We start from the raw sequence: 22020 nt of genomic DNA, 5'->3' as shown, positions 1-22020 counted from the left end.
GAACTATTCTACAAGAAGAAACTCTGGCCTTCGACGTTCTGCTCCACAGAAGACTGAAGAATCTCCCTTGTGGACAAGGAGTGTCGTCCACCCTGCAACTGCAGGCACCATCAAGCGTCCAGCGGCTTCACTTTGTCGTCTTCCCTCGAGGATCCAGACTTTAGAGCCCGACGAGACCCGGATTCCCAGACCTCTCCGACCTCAACCTGCATCTACAGCAAAGCGGAGACCCGTGGGTGCGACGAGACACGTGGGACCAGCCATCTTGAACGAACCTGCACTTCGCTTCCAGCACGACTCCCGAGGTAAACTCGACCAAGTGCTTTGGGGACTGAAGCCCCAGCCCCGAGCAGCCCCTGCACCGAAGACCAGCCCTCCAGCATCCACGAGATCTGCGTGGGGCCCTTCTGCTTGGTTCCTGCTCGACGCGTTGTCTGGTCACTTGCCGGCTGGCTAGTGGCCTCCCAGACGACAAACCTGTGAATTTCCACTGCTGATCTGGTTGCTCCAGATTGGCCCTTGCTCCCTTCCAAAAGAGGGGCACCCCGGACTCTCCTAGTCCGCACCAGACGCTTTCTTCACTCACCGCGTGAGTTGCCTTTGCCAAGGCCTGTTGAGTCCAATCCCGGATCCGACACCGCCGACAGCGAGAGCCTGCGTGGGACAGCTCGTGCCTCCATCCTGGTCGTCGAAGACACCTCCTGGTCCACGTGGCTGCAGAGTCAAGCGTCCACTCTTCACCTGATCGCGACGACGACACCTGGTTCCTTCCTGGTTCCACTCCAGTCACTGGCTAGTGACTGTGAACATTGTCCCCTCTGCTTTCAGGTCTCCTTCTTCAACAATCCACCCTTGGATTTCACCGGACATCTTCCTCCTGGTCGCCTGCAGCATCTTTTCTTTCAGGCTCCATAGACTTCAACGCGAGAACCCGACGCACTTTGACACCTATGCACCCGCAGCCCGTGAGTAAGGTAACGAGAGCATTTCGGTGCTCAAGGGTAGTTTAACAGTCCTAGTGTCCAGTTCCACAGTCGTCGTTCTATCTAGTCAGGATTGTCCGTACTCACCTTTAACTTGAACTGTACTGTCCATAGACGTTGTTACGCATCTCGCGCGTGAGTTCACACTCTGCACACGCGTTCCGTGGGCCTCCTATTACCTACCTGAAGTTAGTGTAGCGTGGTCCCACCGATCCTACAGCCTCTGGACAGCGCCATTCCGATTATCGACTTTCACATTCCACTTACTTAGTATATGGTTTGTCGTGCCCCTAGGGCACCATTGTAATTTCGTGCGACTTGTAGTATTTTTCGTAAGAGATTGTCATGTGCTTAGCCCTCTGACCTCATAAAGAGTTCAGAGGTGTTATTAATAAATATATTGTTTATTTTCATAACAACCTGTGTGGTGTCCTTTCACTTGGTATTCAAGGGGTTATATTGTGGTAAAACAGCTGGCTTCACATGCCAAAAGAGTTTAGCCTAAGACTGCTTTGCCCATGCTACCATTGGGATAGCTGGTCTATAAGGTTGACTTACAACCAATCACCATAAGGGTTGTTTGGACTGATACAAGGTGATCACTAGAACTAGTGAGCATCATATATCAGGCCAACTTCTCACTCCGTTTTTGTCGACATTCGTCGAAGATCTCGATGAATTCTCCTTCTCCTTTGCTGGTTCTAGGTCGATGAAGTCTCCTGGAGTCTTCAGATGAATTTTCTTTCCAATTTCTGTATTTTTCTTCTTCTTTCTCCAAAAATGTCTGGAGCCCAAACGGGAACGATCCAGACCCGACCGTGGAAAAAAAGAATCTGAAGATGGCGCCCAAGAGTGGGAGCTTCCGCAGGAAGCATGCCGACGTCACCGGAAATGCACCCAAGGAGGTGTGACACCGACGCCCACCTGGGCTACGAAAAAAAAAAAAAAAAAAAAAGATTACGAATCCGGTCCCAACCACAAGACCGCGGAATAATGCACAGCATAGTGAATCCAGAAAGATTCACGCTGCAAAACTTTAATTTCCTTCCATAGGATATGTTTCAGCCTGCTTTTTGCTGAAAAAGTTTCAAGTGTCGATTTTTGAAACATACCAATATTCTTTAAAAATCGTGCCAACGATAAAAACTTAAGTACTTGCCTGTTTTAGATAGATGTCCCATTGCTGAACCTAGGAGTCCAGCACTGGATTACAAAAGTAACCTAAACATACTTTACCAGCAAACTGAATTTCGTTTCATAGGAGAACATTGGTAATTTCAACTGAAAAAGTTTCGAAGTGTCAACTTTTAAAATACAATAAGATTCCTTAAAAATCACTACTGTAACCAAAACGCTTTGACTTAACTGTTTACAGGACATGTCCCAGGACTGAATCTAGGATCCAGTCTTGAGGTTAGAAAAGTAATCTACAAAGTAACTAATTGCATTTTACTAGAAATTCCCATTGAGCTCAATGTTACATTGTTTGAAATTGTGCTGCCTACTGCAACACACTGTGACTATTGTATTCAAAGAGTCTATTGCCTATTTGAAAAGTATTTAACTAAAGTAATCCATTCTGAGAAAGTAGATTTTGATACCTTGTTGGTTCTAAAATAAAACTATATCTTTTGATACAAAACAATTGGCCTAGAGTTCAGTTCTTGAGCGTGTGAGACCATTTGCTGACTGAGTGTGTACAACAAAGGCTTTACACACTGTCCTCTGATACTGCCTTACTGCTCGACCAAGCTACCACTTTTGAAAGTAAGGTTATATCTAACTTTAGCCTCTGCCAAACCTCTGGGGACTGTGTACTCTGTACACACTGTACCTTACTTTCGTCCAGTATATACAGAGTTGCTTTCTTACACAGACTTGAAAGGAAGTTGACTATTTACTGCTGTCTTCGATTGTACTGTTTTAGTGGAGACTGCAAATGTTGCTTTTTGATGATGGTATCTTAATTCACCGATTTTGGCAGCTACCTGCAAAATTGTTTTTCTAGGCCAACAGTTTAATGTTCCTACATCAGTTTCTATTTGCAGTACCTAGATATTGGCATGTACTCCAAGCGCATATCTAGGAAAGGACACATTTAACATTCTGTGCTGTGTATTTGGTAGCCCTCTTCAGGTATTTGTTAAAAATACTGTTTTTGTTAAACTATCCGGTCAAGCCAACTTTAGTCAGGGCTCACACAAAGCTGTCAGCACTTAACCCTTAAACCAACAAACCTCATGCACTATCTGCTATCAATGAAATTGATGATGTGGTACATACAAACTAAAAGTTTATCATGCCAACTTTAGTATGGGCTTCCACAAAGCTGTCCGCACTTAATCCGTCAAAACTCATGCACTATATGCTATCAATAAAATGGATAAAGTGGTACATACATTACAGGCCTACCTCATCTGGAACCTCTTGTCAGGAGGTGAGCTTGATCTTTAGGAAAACTATTATCACTTAAATAGCACAAATGAATTGGGAGAAGCCTAGGTCCTTCTCTGGAACTTTATACGACAAACATCCTAGAAAAAGTTCACTTATTTATGGCTAGCAGGAGGAAATAAATCCAAATTTGGTTCGAAGGCACCAGGGGACTAGTGGCAGCAGAGGACTGCTAAGAGTGTAATGCCACAGTGTTTTACGATAGCAGATGATTTAACCGATAGTGTCAAAAGGGGAATGTTTAACTTAGCGGACCACTGTCAGGATATGTGAGGTGTCCTGAGAGCAATCAATGGTTACTAGGCAATATCTAGTATCAGTACTGGCAAAAGGACTGAAGTCTAGGAGTTCCTCTTGATGTACCATTTCATAGAACCAACAATCTAGATTCCAGAGTTGCTTCTAGGTCACTTCCAGAAGTGCCAGGATCTGAAATTCTGTCTCACTCAAGCTCTTTCAGCTTGGAGGACAGGTACAGCCAACTTAAGGTTTAGTACGAAAGACTGTGAGGGGAGGGCTCAGTTCACCCACAGATCCTTGCTCAGCACAGATCTACGGATCTTATCAGTACCTAATTAGATCAGAGGAAGATGCTGCATGGTCTTTGTCTGGACATATGTTTCGTATAGGCCAGAGCAAGCTTTTGGCACAAACTTTGAGTGTGAAAAGCGTTGGATTGGAGGACACAATTATTATTAAAATATAGTACTAAATGCAGGAATTTGCACCCCCCACAGATAGCAGGGATTTACTTCACATACAAACACATAGCAGTGCTATAGTGAATGAACGTGCATTTATGTTTTTACAGGATATTTCTTAAATGGAGGTCAAATTGATCAATATGAGATGAATGAAAGATTAGAGACCGACATTTATAGTCAATCTAGAAAATGTGTCTTTAACAATAATTTTTTCCTTTAACCACAAAGATTTAAATAAACCAAGATGCCTTGAACAAAGTTAAGCTACGTTTAATAAACAGCATGGCACCTTCTGAGTAACAAAATAAATCAAGTTGCATTGAGACATTATGCTACTCACCCAACATTTGTTTTTGTTCTTGTGGTGGTGCAGATGCCAACATTGAAGCAGTTAAGGGCTCCTGACCTTGTACATGGACAGCAGGCTGGACCACAGATGAACAAAAAAAAACATTCTCATTTTAGTTCAAAGTAACTATTTAGCTCACAACTTTAAAATGTTAAACAATTTTTATCTTTAATAGGGATTGAACAGTGGGAATGATGTGAAGGCTGGCAGATTGTCACTGGGACCAATTAATGCATGATATGCTAGCAGCCATTGCAAAGTACAATTGCTGCTCAAGAAGAGTATCCTGGTGCAGTAATTACTAAAGAGAGCAAATGCACATCAGAGGGTCTGCAACATTTAAAGATGTTGCTAAACTGATTTTTCAAGCTTCTGAGCTCAGTCAATACTCCTGGTTTGTACTGGCCTAAAACTGAGGTCTTCATCCGCTGCCATTAAAATGGGTGCTGGACATAGGACAAGAAATAGGATATAGATAAATTGCTTACCTGTAATCCTAGTTTTCTTCCAGGGGAATCCTCATCACATTCATAAGCACTGAAAAGTTCTGCCCATGTGCGGGGACCCCGGCATACATATTTAGTTAGGACCATGTCTCCATAGAAAAATCTTTTTTTGACCTGCCTATATCTTGGACGTTTGACAAATCTTCACTACATTTTCTCAAAAATAGTGTCATAGTGAGTCTTGTTGTGCATGGAAAGTTTTGGGGTGATCCGCCAAGCAGGGTCGAGAAAAAGGGGAGGTAAATTCTCAGACTCTTAGATGCAGCCCAGACCACTGGACTCAATGACACTGAATTTGCAGACAGGAAAATGATACTTACTAGATGCATCTGCTCTTGGCATGTAGAGCTGCAGAGTTACACACTGTGCATAGATCACCACCAAGTGTTGGGCTTGGATGTTTGCAGTTGTTTTTTGTCCTGAAAAGTCTTTGGAAATCACAAGATAGGTGACTCCTCCTTTGGTAGTGCGCATGGGCATTGGCTCCATCCTTAGATTGTTTTTCGCCAGCAGGGAAATGATGGAGTTTTGCCAGAAACAGGAAGGATGCTCATGTAAGCTGTATCTAATTAAGATAATACTGAAACAGATAAAGGTAGCCGGGTGGGCGTGTGTAACTCTGCAGCTCTACATGCCAAGAACAGATGCATACTGGTAAGTAGCATTTTCCGTTTGAGGCATATGAACTGCAGATTACACACTGTGCATAGATTGTATAGCAGTACCCACTCTTAGCGGCGACCACCCGTATCTGTTGCAGTAGTTTGGAACAGTGTTTTAAGTACAGCCGGGCCCACAGTAGCTTGTTGTTTAGTTTGCACATCTACACAATAGTGTATTGTGAATGTGTGTGGTGTAGACCATGTAGCTTCTTTTCAGATGTCATCTAAGGGAATGTTCCCTAAAAATGCCATTGAAGCCCCTATCTTAATAGTAGAATGGGCTTTAGGAGGAACAGATAACGTATGTTTAGCGTTGTGGTAGCAAATCTGTATACATTTGACAATCCACCTAGTTAGCCCAGATTTTGATATGGGGTTGCGTTTGTGTGGTGGTGAGAAAGACACAAAAAGCTGTTTAGTTTTATGAAAGGGTTGTGTTCTTTCAATGTAGTAAAGCATCGACATTTAAGGTATGAAGAGCTCTTTCTGCGACTGTGGCAGCGAGAATACTGGCAGCTTTACAGATTGATTGAGATGGAAGGGCGAAATGACTTTTGGAAGGAATTTAGGATTGGTACGGAGAACAATCTTATAATGCATTTGCAGAAAAGGTTCTTGAATGGTCAATGCTTGCAGCTCACTAACTCTTCTTAGAGAAGTAATAGCTAATAGGAAAGCAACTTTCCAAGTTAAGAATTGCTGTTCGCATTTATGTCAAGGTTCAAAAGGAGGTCCCATTAACCGTGTGAGAACAATGTTTAGATTCCACACAGGTGAAGGTAGTGCTCTGGGAGGAATTATTCTTTTGAGGCCCTCCATAAAAGCTTTTATGGCAGGTACTCAAAAAAGTGATAGATGTCTATTTTGTAGGTATGCTGCAATGACAGCAAGATGCAGTCTAATAGATGTGTACGCTAAGTTACATCTTTGGAGGTGTAGTAAGTATCCTATGATGTGTTGAATAGACACATCTAGAGGATTGATGTCGTTGTTATGGCAGTATATCACAAAACGTTTCCACTTGGCTGCATAACATGCTCTAGTGCTGGGACGTCTAGCTTCTTTAATAACGTTCATACAGTCAGGAGGAAGGTTAAGATAACCGAACTCTAGGACCTCAGGAGCCAGATCGCTAGGTTGAGCTGAGCTGGGTCTGGGTGTCTGATCTCTCCATGGTTCTGGGTTAGGAAACCTGGAGACCGATATAGCTTTTGGTGCGGTACCACAGAAAGTTGCAGCAGCGTGGTATACCACGATTGTCTGGCCCTAGTTGCAGCAACTAGAATGAGGGAGGGAATGTTGCTGAAGTTTGCGCACCACTAATGGAAGCAGTGGAGAGGTGGTAAAGCGTATGCTAATTTGTCGGACCAGTTCATCCATATCGCATTGCCTTTGGACAGCGGGTGTGGATACCTGGCAGCGAAGCTTGGACGTTTTCGTGGGTGGCGAAGAGGTCTATCTGAGGTTGTCCCCACATCTGAAAGAATGGTTGAAGACCTTGTGGATGAAGTTCACACGTGTGGATCTGTTGTGTATGTTGGCCTAACAGATTGGCTATGGTGTTTTGTACTCCTGGAACATGTTGGGTTAAGAGGAAGATGTTCAGAGGTATAGCCCATCTCCATATCTGCTGCGCTAACTGAGTTGAAGAGAGTGTGTCCCTCCTTGTTTGTTTATGTAGTACATGGCTGTCATGTTGTCTGTGCGGACTAAGTCAGCTTTGCCCGATATGTGCTTTTGGAATGCTTTTAGGGCTAGAAAAATGGCTAGTAACTCCAAGTGGAGTAACTTGTTGCGGTGTCCACCTGCCCTGCATGGTGTGCTGCAGGAGGTGGGCTCCCCAGCCGGAGAGCGATGCGTCTGTTGTCATAACTATTTAAGGAACTGGCTCTAGGAACGGTCGGCCCGCGGAAAGGTTTTGGTGTTCCACCATTGCAGAGAGCGGCAAGTTTGACCGTCTACCAACACTAGGTCTGTTAATTGACCTTGAGCCTGGTTCCATTGCTGTGCTAAGCACTCTTGAAGAGGACGCATCTGTAGTCTTGCATGAGGCACTATGAATAAGCAAGAGGGCATCATTCCTATGAGTTGCATAAACACTCGAGCTGGAAGAGAGTGTTGCAGTTGGAATTTAGTTAGAAGAGCTTGCATATTTGTTATCCTGGCAGGAGAGGGATAAGCTGGCACTGTTGAGGTGTTTAATGTGGCACCAAGATATTGTTGTACGTGGGACGGTTGCAGGTGGGACTTGGTGTGGTTTTATTTATTTTCAAAATTTTATATAGCGCGAACAAGATCTTTGCAGATATCAGAGCGCTTTACAGAAACAAGGGGTAAGGGAAACAAGGGAGTGATTAAACAAACTTTTGGGTACAAAATAGTAATAGGTAGTATGTGAGTAGCAAAGTAGGATAGCAATCAGATAAAACAAAAAGTACAGTTAGACAATCAGATAAACAAAAAATACAAAGTCGGTGCAATGTAAACGATATATCAAAAAAAGAGTTCAAGTGAATTTAGCCATAAAGATGGCTTTTACTTCTTTCTTAAAAAATGCAGTGGAGGAGATCAGCCTTGTTTCGGGAGGGAGTGCATTCCAGATCCTGGGTGCCATTCCAGAGAAGGATCGTTAATAAGTTTTTTCCTTCCGGAATCTTCGCGGTTTCAGGAGGAGATTTTTTGTGCTTCTGGTGGATCTCGAGCCCCCTGATATAGTCAGCTTTTGAGTGAGGTAGTTGGGTGACTTGTGGTGTACAGCCATGTGAGTCATACAAGCGATTTTCAGCTGTATCCTGGCTTCAAAAGGCAGCCAGTTCAGGGATTTTAAGTCAGGGGAAATATACAAATGTTTTTTTGATCCAGTGATAAGTCTCGCTGCAGCGTTCAAGGAGGCTCTTAGGGGTGCAGTTGTTGATAGGGGGAGTCCGCAGAGAGCGACGATTCCGTAGTCTATGCGTGGGATGACTAGGGCTTGTACTGCAGTTTGGAAGTCCTTAGCTGAGAGGAAGGGTTTAAGTTTCCTCAAAGTGTTGATTTGGAAATTAGCTCCCTTAGTTGCTTTGCTGATATGCTGCTGCATGTTGAGATTGGCGTCAAGTGTGATGCCTAAGGATTTCGCGGAGTCCACGATAGTGGGTTGGACAGAGTGCAGTTAGGTGCTTGAGCCAGGTTTGAGCCAGGTTTGGGTGGTGGAGATTTTCGCAGGAGGTGAGATCAAAAGGAACTCAGTTTTCAGAGCATTTAGTTTGAGGTGATTATCTGCCAACCATGATTGGGTTTTTCTGAGCGTAGAGTTCAGAAGTTTGATGTCTTCCGGGGATAGTAGTTTGAGATAGAGTTGAGTGTCATCGGCATGTGAAAGTGTACATTAGATGCTTGTAACAAGGTGGTGAGTGGTTCCATGACTAGATTGAACAAAGTTGGGGATAGAGAAGATCCTTGTGGGACTCCTAATGTTACAGGCACAGATGGGGATAACACGTTGTTGATCTTGAACTTTTGAGACCGGTTTTGTAGAAAGGAAGTGAACTACTTGAAAACAGTCCCAGATAGACCCATTCTGGTGTTTAACAGCTCAAGTAGATTCTCATGTTTGACGGTGTCGAATGCTGAGGAGAGATCAAGTAGGATGAGGAGGCAGGTGTTGTTATGATCTAGGATTTGGAGGGCGTCATCAATTATGTGTCATAGCCGTTTCCGTACTGTGTCTTGCTCGGAAGCCTGACTGATGAGGGTTGAGGAGGTCAAACTGATCGATGTGTTTTGTCAGTTGGAGTTGTATGCATTTTTCCAGCAGTTTGGCCAGGGTGGGGATATTGGTGATAGGGCGGTAATGGTTTAGGTCAGCAGGGTCAGCTGTAGGTTTCTTGAGTATAGGCGTGACTTGTCCCACCTTGAGGGAGTCAGGGATGAGTCCTTGTTGAAGGGAACTGTTAATGATTTTAGTCCAAAGTGGGAGGAGCAGGGGGATGAAGCCTTTTACAGCATTAGCAGGTAGGGGGTCTGTGAGGTGATTAGAGGGTTTCAAGGTGCCGAGCAGTTTGTTAATTGTTTCTTCTGAGTAGGTGTCGAAGGAAGACCAGGCCGCGTTGTTTTTAGGTTGAGTGGAAGTTATGCTGTTGGGGCTGGAATAGCGGCTTACATCATTGAGGAGATCGCTTCTTATGTTATCAGTCTTAAGCTCAAAGTGAACCCCAAGTTGTGGAGTAATTGAATGGTGGTGCGAGTGTGTTGTACACACTGACTGTATGAGCTGGCTTTTATGAGCCAGTTGTCGAGATATGGGAAGATGTGAATGTGTTATCTTCTTAAGTGTGCTGCTACTACTGCTAGGCACTTGGTAAACACTCTTGGTGCTGTTGTGACTCCGAATGGGAGTACCTTGAATTGACAGTGCTGACCTTCCAGTACAAATTTGAGATACTTTGTGAGCTGTGGGAATGGGAATGTGTAAATAGCCGTCCTTGAGATCTATAGAGGCAAGGAAGTCATTTTGTAAAAAGAGAGGAAGGACCAGTTGGAGTGTGACCATATGGAAGTGGTCTGATTGTATGTACAGGTTTAGTGGTCTGAGGTCTAGAATAGGCCTTAGAGAGCCGTCCTTTTTTGGGATAAGAAAGTAAACTCCTTTGTTTTGATAATGCAGTGGAACTGGTTCTATTGTGCTTTTTTGTAGGAAGGATATTACCTCCTGCCTGAGCAGACGCAAATGTTCTTGTGATATTGGATGCTATATGGGCGGTATGTTTTGGTGGAGGGGGGTAGAGGTTAGTTCGAGACAGTAACCTGCTTGAATTATTTGTTGCACCTACCTGCTGTCTGATGTGATGTTGGTCCAAACAGGAAGGAATTGTTGTAGTCTTCCCCCAACTGGAGTGGAATGTGGTGGGGAAAGTGGAGGGAAGTCATTGGGCCAGCGGGGAGGCAGAGCGGGAGTTGTTAGTTTTGCTTCTGCCTTTATTGTTGTTGCCCCTGTAACCCCCTCTTTGGTAGCCCCTATTGTAGGTTGATTGGGTAGGGGCTTTGTAAGAAGTAGAGGGACTATCTGAGGACTAGCCTTTAGTGGTGCTTCTAAAGGATGAGCAACGAAAAGAACGTCTGGGAGCTTGCGACTGCAAGGCTCCCATAGATTTAGCTGTGTCTGTATCCTTTTTCATTTTTTCAAGGGATACGTCCACATTAGGCCCAAATAAGTGTTGCTCATCGAAGTGTTGATTGAGTATGGCACTTTGTACTTCAGGTTTGAAACCTGAAATGCGTAGCCAGGCATGCCTACGCAAAAGGACACTGGTATTAATTGCCCTAGAAGCGGTATCTGCTGCATCTAGGGCACAACGACTAGAGATATTGGTGATGGTTTTACCCTCTTGTATAAGTTCATTGGCCCTATTCTTGTACTAGTCAGGAAGGTGCTGCATTATGGATGCTAATTCATCATAATGTGCCCTGTCGTACCTTGCTAATAATGCCTGAGTATTAGCAATACGTCAAATGTTTGCTGTCTGACGCCTTTTGCTTGCCTGAGGCGTCTAGGAGTTTAGACTCTTTATCTGGTGGGGAGCCTTGCCTGATATTTGGGAATTGGCTCTTTTACGTGCATTGGAGACTACAAGGGAGTCTAGTGGTGCAGGCCCTTTAATGTAGGCTGGGCCTGAGGGGGCAGCCTTATACTTCTCAAATCGGGGTTGAGAATTCGAGCCCTAACTGGATCTTTGAAGACCTCTGGCGCATGCTTAATAACCCCTTTAAGCATAGGTAAAATGGAGGTGGACTTTTGTGTTGTATCAAAGGTATCCATAAGGAAGTCTTCGCCTACTGGGTCAGTATGTAGGTCAACTCCATGACATTGGGCAGCTCTTTGGACAAGTTGGTTAAATCCCATAGTGTCCTCTGGTGGGGAAGGCCTGGAGGGGTATATGTCATCTTGTGGGATGTTAGGGATGTCTCGGGTACTATAATCATCACAAGGGTCAGGTTAGCCAGGAGGACTAGGATTATCTAGTGGCTCATTATCTGCACCATCCCGTGTGTCAGAGGTGTAATCCTCGTCATCATCATCTTCTAATGGAGTAGGAGATGGTGTAGGGGAGTGATGTGGCAGGGGGGGGGAGGAGGAGGAGGAGGAGGAGGATATGGTATAGGGGAGTGATGTGGCAGGGGGGGAGGAGGAGGAGGAGGATATTTGAATTTGAATTTTGAATTTAAAAACATTTATTGAGCACACTTATACAGAGCGGTTTCTTGGCGCTTTTCAGATTACGACCGGCAACAGCAGCATGAGGGAGCTAGGCAGCGAAAGCTCGGGAAAAAAGAAAAGTTTTGAGGTTCTTACGGAACTCGATGTAAGAGGGTGAAGTGCGAAGTCGCACAGGGAGAGAGTTCCAGAAGGCTGGGGCAAGGACCGCAAATTTTGCTCCTCCAGCTTTCTTCTTTTTGAAACGGGGAGTGATCAAGAGTGCCATGTGGGTGGAACGGAGTTCTCTTCCCGGCAGGTAGGGCTTGATGGCTGAGCATATAAACTCAGGAGCGGTGCCCATCCTGGCCTGAAAGGTGAGGCAGCCAAGTTTGAATAAGGCTCGCTCTCTCACAGGTAGCCAGTGTAATGCCTACAGCAGAGGGGTAACACGGTGAAATTTGGGCAGGCCATAGATCAGGCGAGCGGCCTGATTCTGCACTAGTTGCAGGGTGTAGGGGAGTGATGTGGCGGGGGGAGGAGGAGGAGGAGGAGGAGGATATGGTGTAGGGAAGTGATGTGGCGGGGGGAGGAGGATATGGTGTAGGGGAGTGAGGGGGGAGGAGGATGATATGGTGTAGGGGAGTGAGGGGGAGGAGGAGGAGGATGATATGGTGTAGGGGAGTGAGAGGGAGGAGGAGGAGGAGGATGATATGGTGTAGGGGAGTGAGGAGGAGGATGATATGGTGTAGGGGAGTGAGGGGGAGGAGGAGGAGGATTATATGGTGTAGGGGAGTGAGGGGGGAGGAGGAGGAGGATTATATGGTGTAGGGGAGTGAGGGGGGAGGAGGAGGATGATATGGTGTAGGGGAGTGAGGGGGGAGGATGATATGGTGTAGGGGAATGAGGGGGAAGGAGGAGGAGGAGGAGGGTGATATGGTGTAGGGGAGGAGGAGGAGGAGGAGGAGGATGATATGGTGTAGGCGAGTGAGGGGGAGGAGGAGGAGATGGTGTAGGGGAGTGATGTGGCGGGGGAGGAGGATATGGTGTAGGGGAGTGATGTGGCAGGGGGGAGGAGGAGGATATGGTGTAGGGGAGTGATGTGGCAGGAGGAGGAGGAGGATATGGTGTAGGGGAGTGATGTGGCGGGGGAGGAGGAGGCGGAGGAGGAGGATATGGTGTAGGGGAGTGATGTGGCAGGGGGAGGAGGAGGATGATTATATGGTGTAGGGGAGTGATGTGGCGAGGAGGAGGATGATATGGTGTAGGGGAGTGAGGGAGGAGGAGGAGGAGGATGATATGGTGTAGGGGAGTGAGGGGGAGGAGGAGGAGATGGTGTAGGGGTGTGATTTGGCGGGGGGAGGAGGAGGATATGGTGTAGGGGAGTGAGGGGGGAGGAGGAGGAGGAGGAGGAGGATGATATGGTGTAGGGGAGTGATGTGGCGGGGAGGAGGAGGATGATTTGGTGTAGGGGAGTGAGGGGGGAGGATGGAGGAGGATGATATGGTGTAGGGGAGGAGGGAGGAGGAGGAGGAGGATGATATGGTGTAGGGGAGGAGGGAGGAGGATGGTATGGTGTAGGGGGGGAGGAGGAGGAGGATGATATGGTGTAGGGGAGTGAGAGGGAGGAGGAGGAGGAGGATGATATGGTGTAGGAGTGAGGGGGGAGGAGGATGATATGGTGTAGGGCAGTGAGGGGGAGGAGGATGATATGGTGTAGGGGAGTGAGGGGGAGGAGGAGGATTATATGGTGTAGGGGAGTGAGGGGGAGGAGGAGGAGGATGATATGGTGTAGGGGAGTGAGGGGGAGGAGGAGGAGGATATGGTGTAGGGGAGGGGGAGGAGGAGGATGATATGGTGTAGGGAAGTGAGGGGGAGGAGGAGGAGGAGATGGTGTAGGGGAGTGATGTGGCGGGGGGAGGAGGATATGGTGTAGGGGAGTGATGTGGCAGGGGGGAGGAGGAGGATAGGGTGTAGGGGAGTGATGTGGCAGGAGGAGGAGGAGGATATGGTGTAGGGGAGTGATGTGGCAGGGGGGAGGAGGAGGCGGAGGAGGAGGATATGGTGTAGGGGAGTGATGTGGCAGGGGGAGGAGGAGGATGATGATATGGTGTAGGGGAGTGATGTGGCGAGGAGGAGGAGGATTATATGGTGTAGGGGAGTGAGGGGGAGGAGGAGGATATGGTGTAGGGGTGTGATGTGGCGGGGGGAGGAGGAGGATATGGTGTAGGGGAGTGAGGGGGGGAGGAGGAGGATGATATGGTGTAGGGGAGTGATGTGGCGGGGAGGAGGAGGATGATTTGGTGTAGGGGAGTGAGGGGGGAGGATGGAGGAGGATGATATGGTGTAGGGGAGGAGGGAGGAGGAGGAGGATGATATGGTGTAGGGGAGGAGGGAGGAGGATGGTATGGTGTAGGGGAGTGAGGGGGGGAGGAGGAGGAGGATGATATGGTGTAGGGGAGTGAGAGGGAGGAGGAGGATGATATGGTGTAGGGGAGTGAGGGGGAGGAGGATGAGGATGATATGGTGTAGGGGAGTGAGAGGGGAGGAGGATGATATGGTGTAGGGGAGTGAGGGGGGAGGAGGAGGATTATATGGTGTAGGGGAGTGAGGGGGAGGAGGAGGAGGATGATATGGTGTAGGGGAGTGAGGGGGAGGAGGAGGAGGATGATGTGTGGTGTAGGGGAGGGGGAGGAGAAGGAGGATGAGTTTGGGGGAGGGGGAGGATGATTGGTGTAGGGGAGTGAGGTGGAGGGGGGAGGGTACCGCAGCACTCGCGGCAAGACGCAAGCACGGGGGGGGGGGGGGGAGGAGGTAAGGTGGTGAGAAGCAAAACAGATAGCAACATCAGTATACCTGTGAATGGTGTAGGGGAGGAGGAGGAGGAGGATGATGATTTGGTGTAGGGGAGTGAGGGGGAGGATGGAGGAGGATGATATGGTGTAGGGGAGGAGGGAGGAGGATGATATGGTGTAAGGGAGGAGGGAGGAGGAGGAGGAGGATGGTATGGTGTAGGGGAGGAGGGAGGAGGAGGAGGAGGAGGATGATATGGTGTAGGGGAGGAGGATGATATGGTGTAGGGGAGGAGGGAGGAGGAGGATATGGTGTAGGGGAGGAGGGAGGAGGAGGATATGGTGTAGGGGAGGAGGGAGGAGGAGGAGGATGATATGGTGCAGGGGAGTGATGTGGCAGGGGGGAGGATGAGGATGATATGGTGTAGGGGAGTGATGTGGCAGGGGGGAGGAGGAGGAGGAGAGGGATATGGTGTAGGGGAGGGTTGTGGCAGGAGGGAGGAGGAGGATGAGTTGTAGGGGAGTGATGTGGCAGGGGGAGGAGGAGGAGGATGAGGTGTAGGGGAGTGATGTGGCAGGGGGAGGAGGAGGATATGGTGTAGGGGAGTGATGTGGCAGGGGGGAGGAGGAGGAGGAGGATATGGTGTAGGGGAGTGATGTGGCAGGAGGAGGAGGAGGAGGAGGAGGAGGATATGGTGTAGGGGAGTGATGTGGCAGGGGGAGGAGGAGGAGATGGTGTAGGGGAGTGATGTGGCGGGGGGAGGAGGAGGAGGATATGGTGTAGGGGAGTGATGTGGCAGGGGGAGGAGGATATGGTGTAGGGGAGTGATGTGGCAGGAGGGAGGAGGAGGATGAAATGGTGTAGGGGAGGGAGGAGGAGGATGATATGGTGTAGGGGAGGAGGGAGGAGGAGGATATGGTGTAGGGGAGTGATGTGGCAGGGGGGAGGGGGAGGAGGATATGGTGTAGGGGAGGAGGGAGGAGGAGGAGGAGGATATGGTGTAGGGGAGTGATGTGGCAGGGGGGAGGAGGAGGCAGAGGATGATATGGTGTAGGGGAGTGAGAGGAGGAGGAGGATGATATGGTGTAGGGGAGTGAGGGGGAGGAGGAGGAGGATGATGAAATGGTGTAGGGGAGTGAGAGGGGAGGAGGATGATATGGTGTAGGGGAGTGATGAGGTGTAGGGGAGTGATGTGGCAGGGGAGGCGGAGGAGGAGGATGAGGTGTAGGGGAGTGATGTGGCAGGGGGAGGCGGAGGATGAGGATGAGGTGTAGGGGAGTGATGTGGCAGGGGGGAGGGGGAGGAGGAGGATGAGGATGAGGTGTAGGGGAGTGATGTGGCTGGGGGGAGGAGGAGGATGAGGTGTAGGGGAGTGATGAGGTGTAGGGGAGTGATGTGGCAGGGGAGGCGGAGGAGGAGGATGAGGTGTAGGGGAGTGATGTGGCAGGGGGAGGCGGAGGAGGAGGATGAGGTGTAGGGGAGTGATGTGGCAGGGGGGAGGGGGAGGAGGAGGATGAGGATGAGGTGTAGGGGAGTGATGTGGCAGGGGGAGGGGGAGGAGGAGGATGAGGATGAGGTGTAGGGGAGTGATGTGGCAGGGGGGAGGGGGAGGAGGAGGATGAGGATGAGGTGTAGGGGAGTGATGTGGCTGGGGGGAGGGGGAGGAGGAGGATGAGGTGTAGGGGAGTGATGTGGCAGGGGGAGGGGGAGGAGGAGGTGTAGGGGAGTGATGTGGCAGGGGGAGGAAGAGGATGAGGTGTAGGGGAGTGATGGGGGGAGGGGGAGGAGGTGTAGGGGAGTGATGTGGCAGGGGGGAGTGGGAGGATGAGGAGGTGTAGGGGAGTGATGGAGGAGGAGGAGGAGGTGTAGGGGAGTGATGGAGGAGGAGGAGGAGGTGTAGGGGAGTGATGGAGGAGGAGGAGGAGGAGGTGGTGTAGGAGAGTGATGGAGGAGGAGAAGGAGGCGGAGGTATTCTTAGAGGAGAAGTCGCAATGTCCTTCTTAGGATGAGGAGACGGGGCAGGCGTCTCTAATGGTCGTTTTTAGGTCTCGCCTGTCGATGCGCATGCGCATCGAGCAAGCGAGACTATAGGGGCTCATCCACACTTTATCTAACTTGCAAGGAATCGTGGCGATTCCTTGCAGTGCCCGTGACTTTTAAGCTCAATGCGCATGTGCATTGAGCTTAAAAGCGCGTGCACAGCCGCCCGCATTCCTCCGACACCTTTGAAGTGAAGCTTAGCTTCACTTCAAAGGCCCGGCTTGTTCACACCCACATGCCGCTCTGCCCCGCTCCGCCCCCTCCCCTGAGTCATCCTGCCTGCCCCTTCCCGCCGTGTCGCATTTATCCTCCCCCCTCCCCTCTCTTCCCTCCGTCTTGTTTGATTCATGTGTTCAGCTCTGTTGGTCACTAACGATATTTGTTTCTCTAATAAACCTCATTTCCCCTGTAATCCTACTAAGTTATACAAGTCTTAACAGAGCTCTTCCATCCGACCACACCAGCCATGTCTTTTCCACAACTAGACTTACCTGTTCGTATTTCTCCAGTTCTGAGTGGTAGATCTGCCGGATCTGTGATAGTTTATTCCTGTAGTCCGAGTGCTCAATAGAGTTGTCGGGAGACACACCGCCAGAGGCTGCGGCAGCAGCCGCTGCAGCTGCCGACCCTCCGCCTTTCTCTGGCCCAGCCACACCCTCTGCTAACAGCATGTTATCTAACCGCATGAGCTGAGGGTCCACAGGCTCTTCTTCCTGGTTCCTTCTTCCACGGATCTCGTGGCGGAGTCTAATATAAAGAAAGACCTCGAAAGGCGTGGTCCCCCTCTCCAAGCAGTAATTCCTGCCGGCTTTTAAATTGTCCTGCTTGGTAGAGGTTTCCCCACACACTCCGGTTTTGTTTGCGGAGCAGATCCTGGAATGCAACCTCCCGAGTGACTGGCACTTTGGGCAAGTGCAAGAGTGTCCTAAATGGAGAGTATAGTTCTGGTTTAGGTTGAACCTAGTGGCAGTGCGCATGCGCTGCACACTCTGCAAGGCATGCTGTGTTAGGGTTTGCACTAGCAGCCCCGCTCACTCTCCGTCCATATTGGTCATTGGCTTTAATTTATTTTTTAGTGTGATGTTAAGCGTGGTGCCTGTTTCAGGGACAACACGCCTGTTTCAGGGACAACACGCCTGGTTTAATTATTTATTTACTTTAGCAATTAGCACGGACCCCACTTCAGGGACACTATGCTCTTTTTTTAACTTTAATAATGAATGCAACGCCCTCTACACAGACACAGCGTTCTGCAATACAATAGGTATTGCTTTTGCAAAAGATTGAACTATTGGTATTGTAAATGAAAATACCTATCATTTTTTTTTTTATGAAAGGCATTGCCATTTACAATGCCAATAGCTCAAAGGACCAATAACAGATTGGACAACAAGAAATCAGTCCAGGTGCACACAAAGCTGTCAAGTAACCTTTAGTTCACCATCTTAAAAAACATATTAATGTATAGCTTGGGTTGCAGATTTTGCAATGGAAGCTAGTTAGCAACAGTGAAGCAAACAAACACCTTTATAGCCAGGTGGCATTGGTAACCTCCAATTCCCTAAATATGATTTTATATTTGGCATAGTCCCTACTTGAAAGCAAAGTGAAGCACAAGGACAAAACCACTTGCTCAAGGTCAGTCACAATTTGTCCAGGGGGCCTAACCCCAGCAACGTTGCTGCTAACATCTCCAAGCGATCTGTATTTGTAACCTACAGCTTTCAGTGATCAATTCATAAATTATAACTTTCGGAAATTCACAGGGCAATAGCTACAAAGGCCATTTTTATTTTACATTTATGAGGGGCAGGTGCTTCCCTGTTGATACTCAAGTTCTGCAAAACAAACACCAATCCCAAAAGGGTGCACTGGCAATACTGCCCACCAAAAAAACATTCCCCTAGACTAGAGTTCCAATAACAAGTTTTGTAAGACTTTCTTCACAGGCTCATGATGGTAGCCTCTAGACTACCCGTGATTTCTCTATGCCCAGTGTCTTCTCTTTTTCGACTTTTTCCACAACTTTCCGTCTCACCCTCAACCCCTCACTCACCCTCACTCTCACTCATCCTCACTCACCCTCAACCCCTCACCCTCACTCACCCTCAACCCCTCACCCTAACTCACCCTCACTCACCCTCAACCCCTCACTCACCCTCTCAACATCAACCCCTCACCCTCACTCACCCTCACTCACCCTCACTCACCCACCCTCACCCACCCTCACCCACCCTCACCCACCCTCACTCACCCTCACTCACCCTCACTCACCCTCACTCACCCCCACCCTCACTCACCCTCACCCTCACTCACCCTCACCCTCACTCACCCTCAACCCCTCACCCTCACTCACCCTCAACCCCTCACTCACCCTCACTCACCCTCACCCACCCTCACCCTCACTCACCCTCAACCCCTCACCCTCAACCCCTCACCCTCACACAGTGCAATAGGTCTCGGAGCATTTGAGTTAGAGCTTTTAGAAATGTTTATGGCTTTTTTTTTTTAATTCTTTAGCATTGGCTACAGGAAACAAAAATGCTAAAGATTTACACAAAAACCCATAAACAATTCTAAAAGCACTAACTCTAATGCTGCGAGACCTATTGCATTTCCAATGCTTGTTTAGAACTAATAGTCAATCGAGCCGTTTTGGGATCTTTAACCAGAATGTTTTGTGTAGGATCTGGATGGAATAGTTCCTCTGTGGGAGGTAGACCCTTCAGTGCTGAGGTTTTTGGTTCAATAGGCTTTTTCGGCACCGAACCGGTAGCATCTTTTGGTTTAGAAACATGTTCTTTTGTAATGTCTTTGTCCGGTGGGCCATGTGGTTTTTCCGGCTCCGGTTGTTTTTTTGTCTCCTAAGCATGGGAGTCGGGTACTTTTGGTGTCAATTTCTTGCTGTGCTCCGAGTGTGGTTTTGGTGCCGAAGAGCCGGTGCCAGTCTTCGGCGCAGAGTGCTTAGATGTGGAAGCAGCTGCCGTGGAGGTGGAAGATGGCTTCTTTTTTGGTGCTGGTAGGTGTGTGCCGGCACCAAGGGTAGGCTGACTCGAGCCAGAGTCGTCTGAAGGCTTAGTAGGCTTATTTGCCGAGCCTGAAAGTGGGGCTTGGGAAGCAGTCTCTCGGTGTGCACCCAGGCTCGAAGGAGAGGGTGTGACCGAAGCCTTTTTGGAGGGTGTCGAGGAAGGGTCAGGGTTGACATGTGTACTTACGACCCTCTGTGACGGAGTGATGTCCTCAACGTCTGAGTCTTCGGCCTCGGAGTCGCTGTCAACGCCATGTTGTTGCTCCTGCTCTGGCACATAGACGCCCTCTTGGAAAATGTCGTCCGGGATCTAAGATGACGAGCGAACCATGGTTCGTCGAGCTCGGTCTCGAATCGTCTTCTTGGAGCGGAAGGAGGCACAAGCGGAACAGTCTCTGGCCTCGTGCTCCGGTGAGAGGCAAAGGTTGCACACCTCATGTAGATCGGTGTGGGGAAACTTTAACCCACATTGAGGACACTTCTTAAATGGCGTCCTTTCCATGAGCTAGAGAGTAAGGCCCAGGTAGGCCCAAAGGCCTTAGCTGACGACCGGAATCGAAGACCTCGAAGTCGTGAAGAGTCGCATCGATGGGAAGCACGATCGAGACAACACAGTCGAACTGGGTGAGGATTGTCCACCGAAGGAAAATCAGTTCCCAACCGGAGCGCAGGAAACACATCCAAGCCTGATGGCAGAACATTTTTTTAAGGATGGAGCCAATTCCCATGCGCACTATTGTCCAAAGGAGGAGTCACCTATCTTGTGACTTCCAAAGACTTTTCAGGACAAAAAACAACTGCAAACATCAGGGCCCAACACTAGGTAGCAATCTATGCACAATGTGTAAACTGCAGCTCATATGCCTCGAACACTAGCTTTTGATCTGCAGATTGTGCTTTTTTATTTGGTGTAAATTGGTTCAGTAGTTTGTGAAGTTGCAGGGCCTACTCGCCTTAATCAATCATTCAGGGGGCTTTTAGAGCGCCCTACTCAGCCGTGAGGGTCTTAAAGCGCAGGGGAGGAAGCAGCACCGGGTCAGCCGAAAAGCCAGATCTTGAGGCTCTTCCTGAAGGTGTGCAGAGTCGGGGAGCGTCTTATGTTGACTGGGAGCTCGTTCCAGGACTTGGCTGCGAAGTAGGAGAAGGCTCTTCCACCTGCTCTGGATGTGCAGGGTTTCTACTAGGACGAGGTCGGCTGAGCGGAGGTTTCATTTACATGGAAAGACTTTCAATGAGGTATTTGTGTCCGATGTTGTGGAGGGATTTGTAGGCGCGGGTGAGTAGTTTGAAAGTTACTCTTATCGACAGGGAGCCAGTGGAGGTCTCGCAGGTGTTGGGATAAGTGCTCATGTCGTGGGGTGCCAAGGACAAGTAAGGCCGCAGTGTTCTGGAGTTTGTGTAGTGGGGATTTGTTGATTCCAGCGTAGAGGGCGTTTCCGTAGTCCAGTCTGCTAGTTATGAGGGCGTGGGTGGCGGTCTTTCTGGCTTCGGATCCACTTGAAGGTTTTGTGGAGGGTGTTGAAGCAGGTGGAGGCAATGGCGTTGATCTGGCAAGTCATGGTGAGGGAGGAGTCTGGAATGATGCAGAGGTTCCGGGTGTGGTCAGTCGGGGTGGGAGGGTTTCCGAGGGCAGAGGGCCACCAGGTGTTGTCCAAAGCGGTGGGGGAGGGTCTCACGACAAGGACCTCTGTCTTCTCAGAGTTGAGCTTATGCCAGTGTGAGAAAGGGTCATCTTTCTTACATGGTATGCTCACACTATTTGCTGAATTGCTAATGTGCTTTGACTGAGCGTGCGCTGTGCTCCTGCCAATCAGGTGCCCAGGGCTTGTGTTCCTTCCCTAAAACTGTGTTGAAACTAAAACTCAATTGGCATCTCTGGCCACATGTCAGTCCCTGGTAAATGGTACCCACGGCATTGTGACGAGAGAAGACCCCTAAGGGCTGCAGCACTTAGGGGCTCTGTACACAGACAGACACACACAGACACACACAGACACACACAGACACACACAGACACACACAGACACACACAGACACACACAGACACACACACAGACACACACACAGACACACACACAGACACACACACAGACACACACACAGACACACACACAGACACACACACAGACACACACACAGACACACACACAGACACACACACAGACACACACACAGACACACACACAGACACACACACAGACACACACACAGACACACACACAGACAGACACAGACAGACACACACACAGACACACAGACACAGACACACACAGACACACACAGACACACACAGACACACACAGACAGACACACACAGACACACACAGAC

The 22020-nt window shown here is 48.9% G+C and overlaps 1 protein-coding gene across 2 annotated transcripts in view; it reads right to left on the bottom strand.

The window, feature by feature from the left end:
• PABPC1 (poly(A) binding protein cytoplasmic 1) overlaps positions 1-22020 on the bottom strand; it is a 486449-nt gene that overhangs the window by 136524 nt on the left and 327905 nt on the right. For both annotated transcript variants that reach the window (XM_078686948.1, XM_078686946.1), the window contains exon 13: positions 4482-4566. In XM_078686948.1, the coding sequence (XP_078543074.1) occupies positions 4482-4566 (85 nt within the window). The remainder of the gene's footprint in view (positions 1-4481; positions 4567-22020) is intronic.

This window comes from Lissotriton helveticus, chromosome 4_1 (assembly GCF_964261635.1).
Source record: "Lissotriton helveticus chromosome 4_1, aLisHel1.1, whole genome shotgun sequence".
NCBI lineage: Eukaryota > Metazoa > Chordata > Amphibia > Caudata > Salamandridae > Lissotriton > Lissotriton helveticus.
This window is presented reverse-complemented; position numbering and strand designations above follow the sequence as displayed.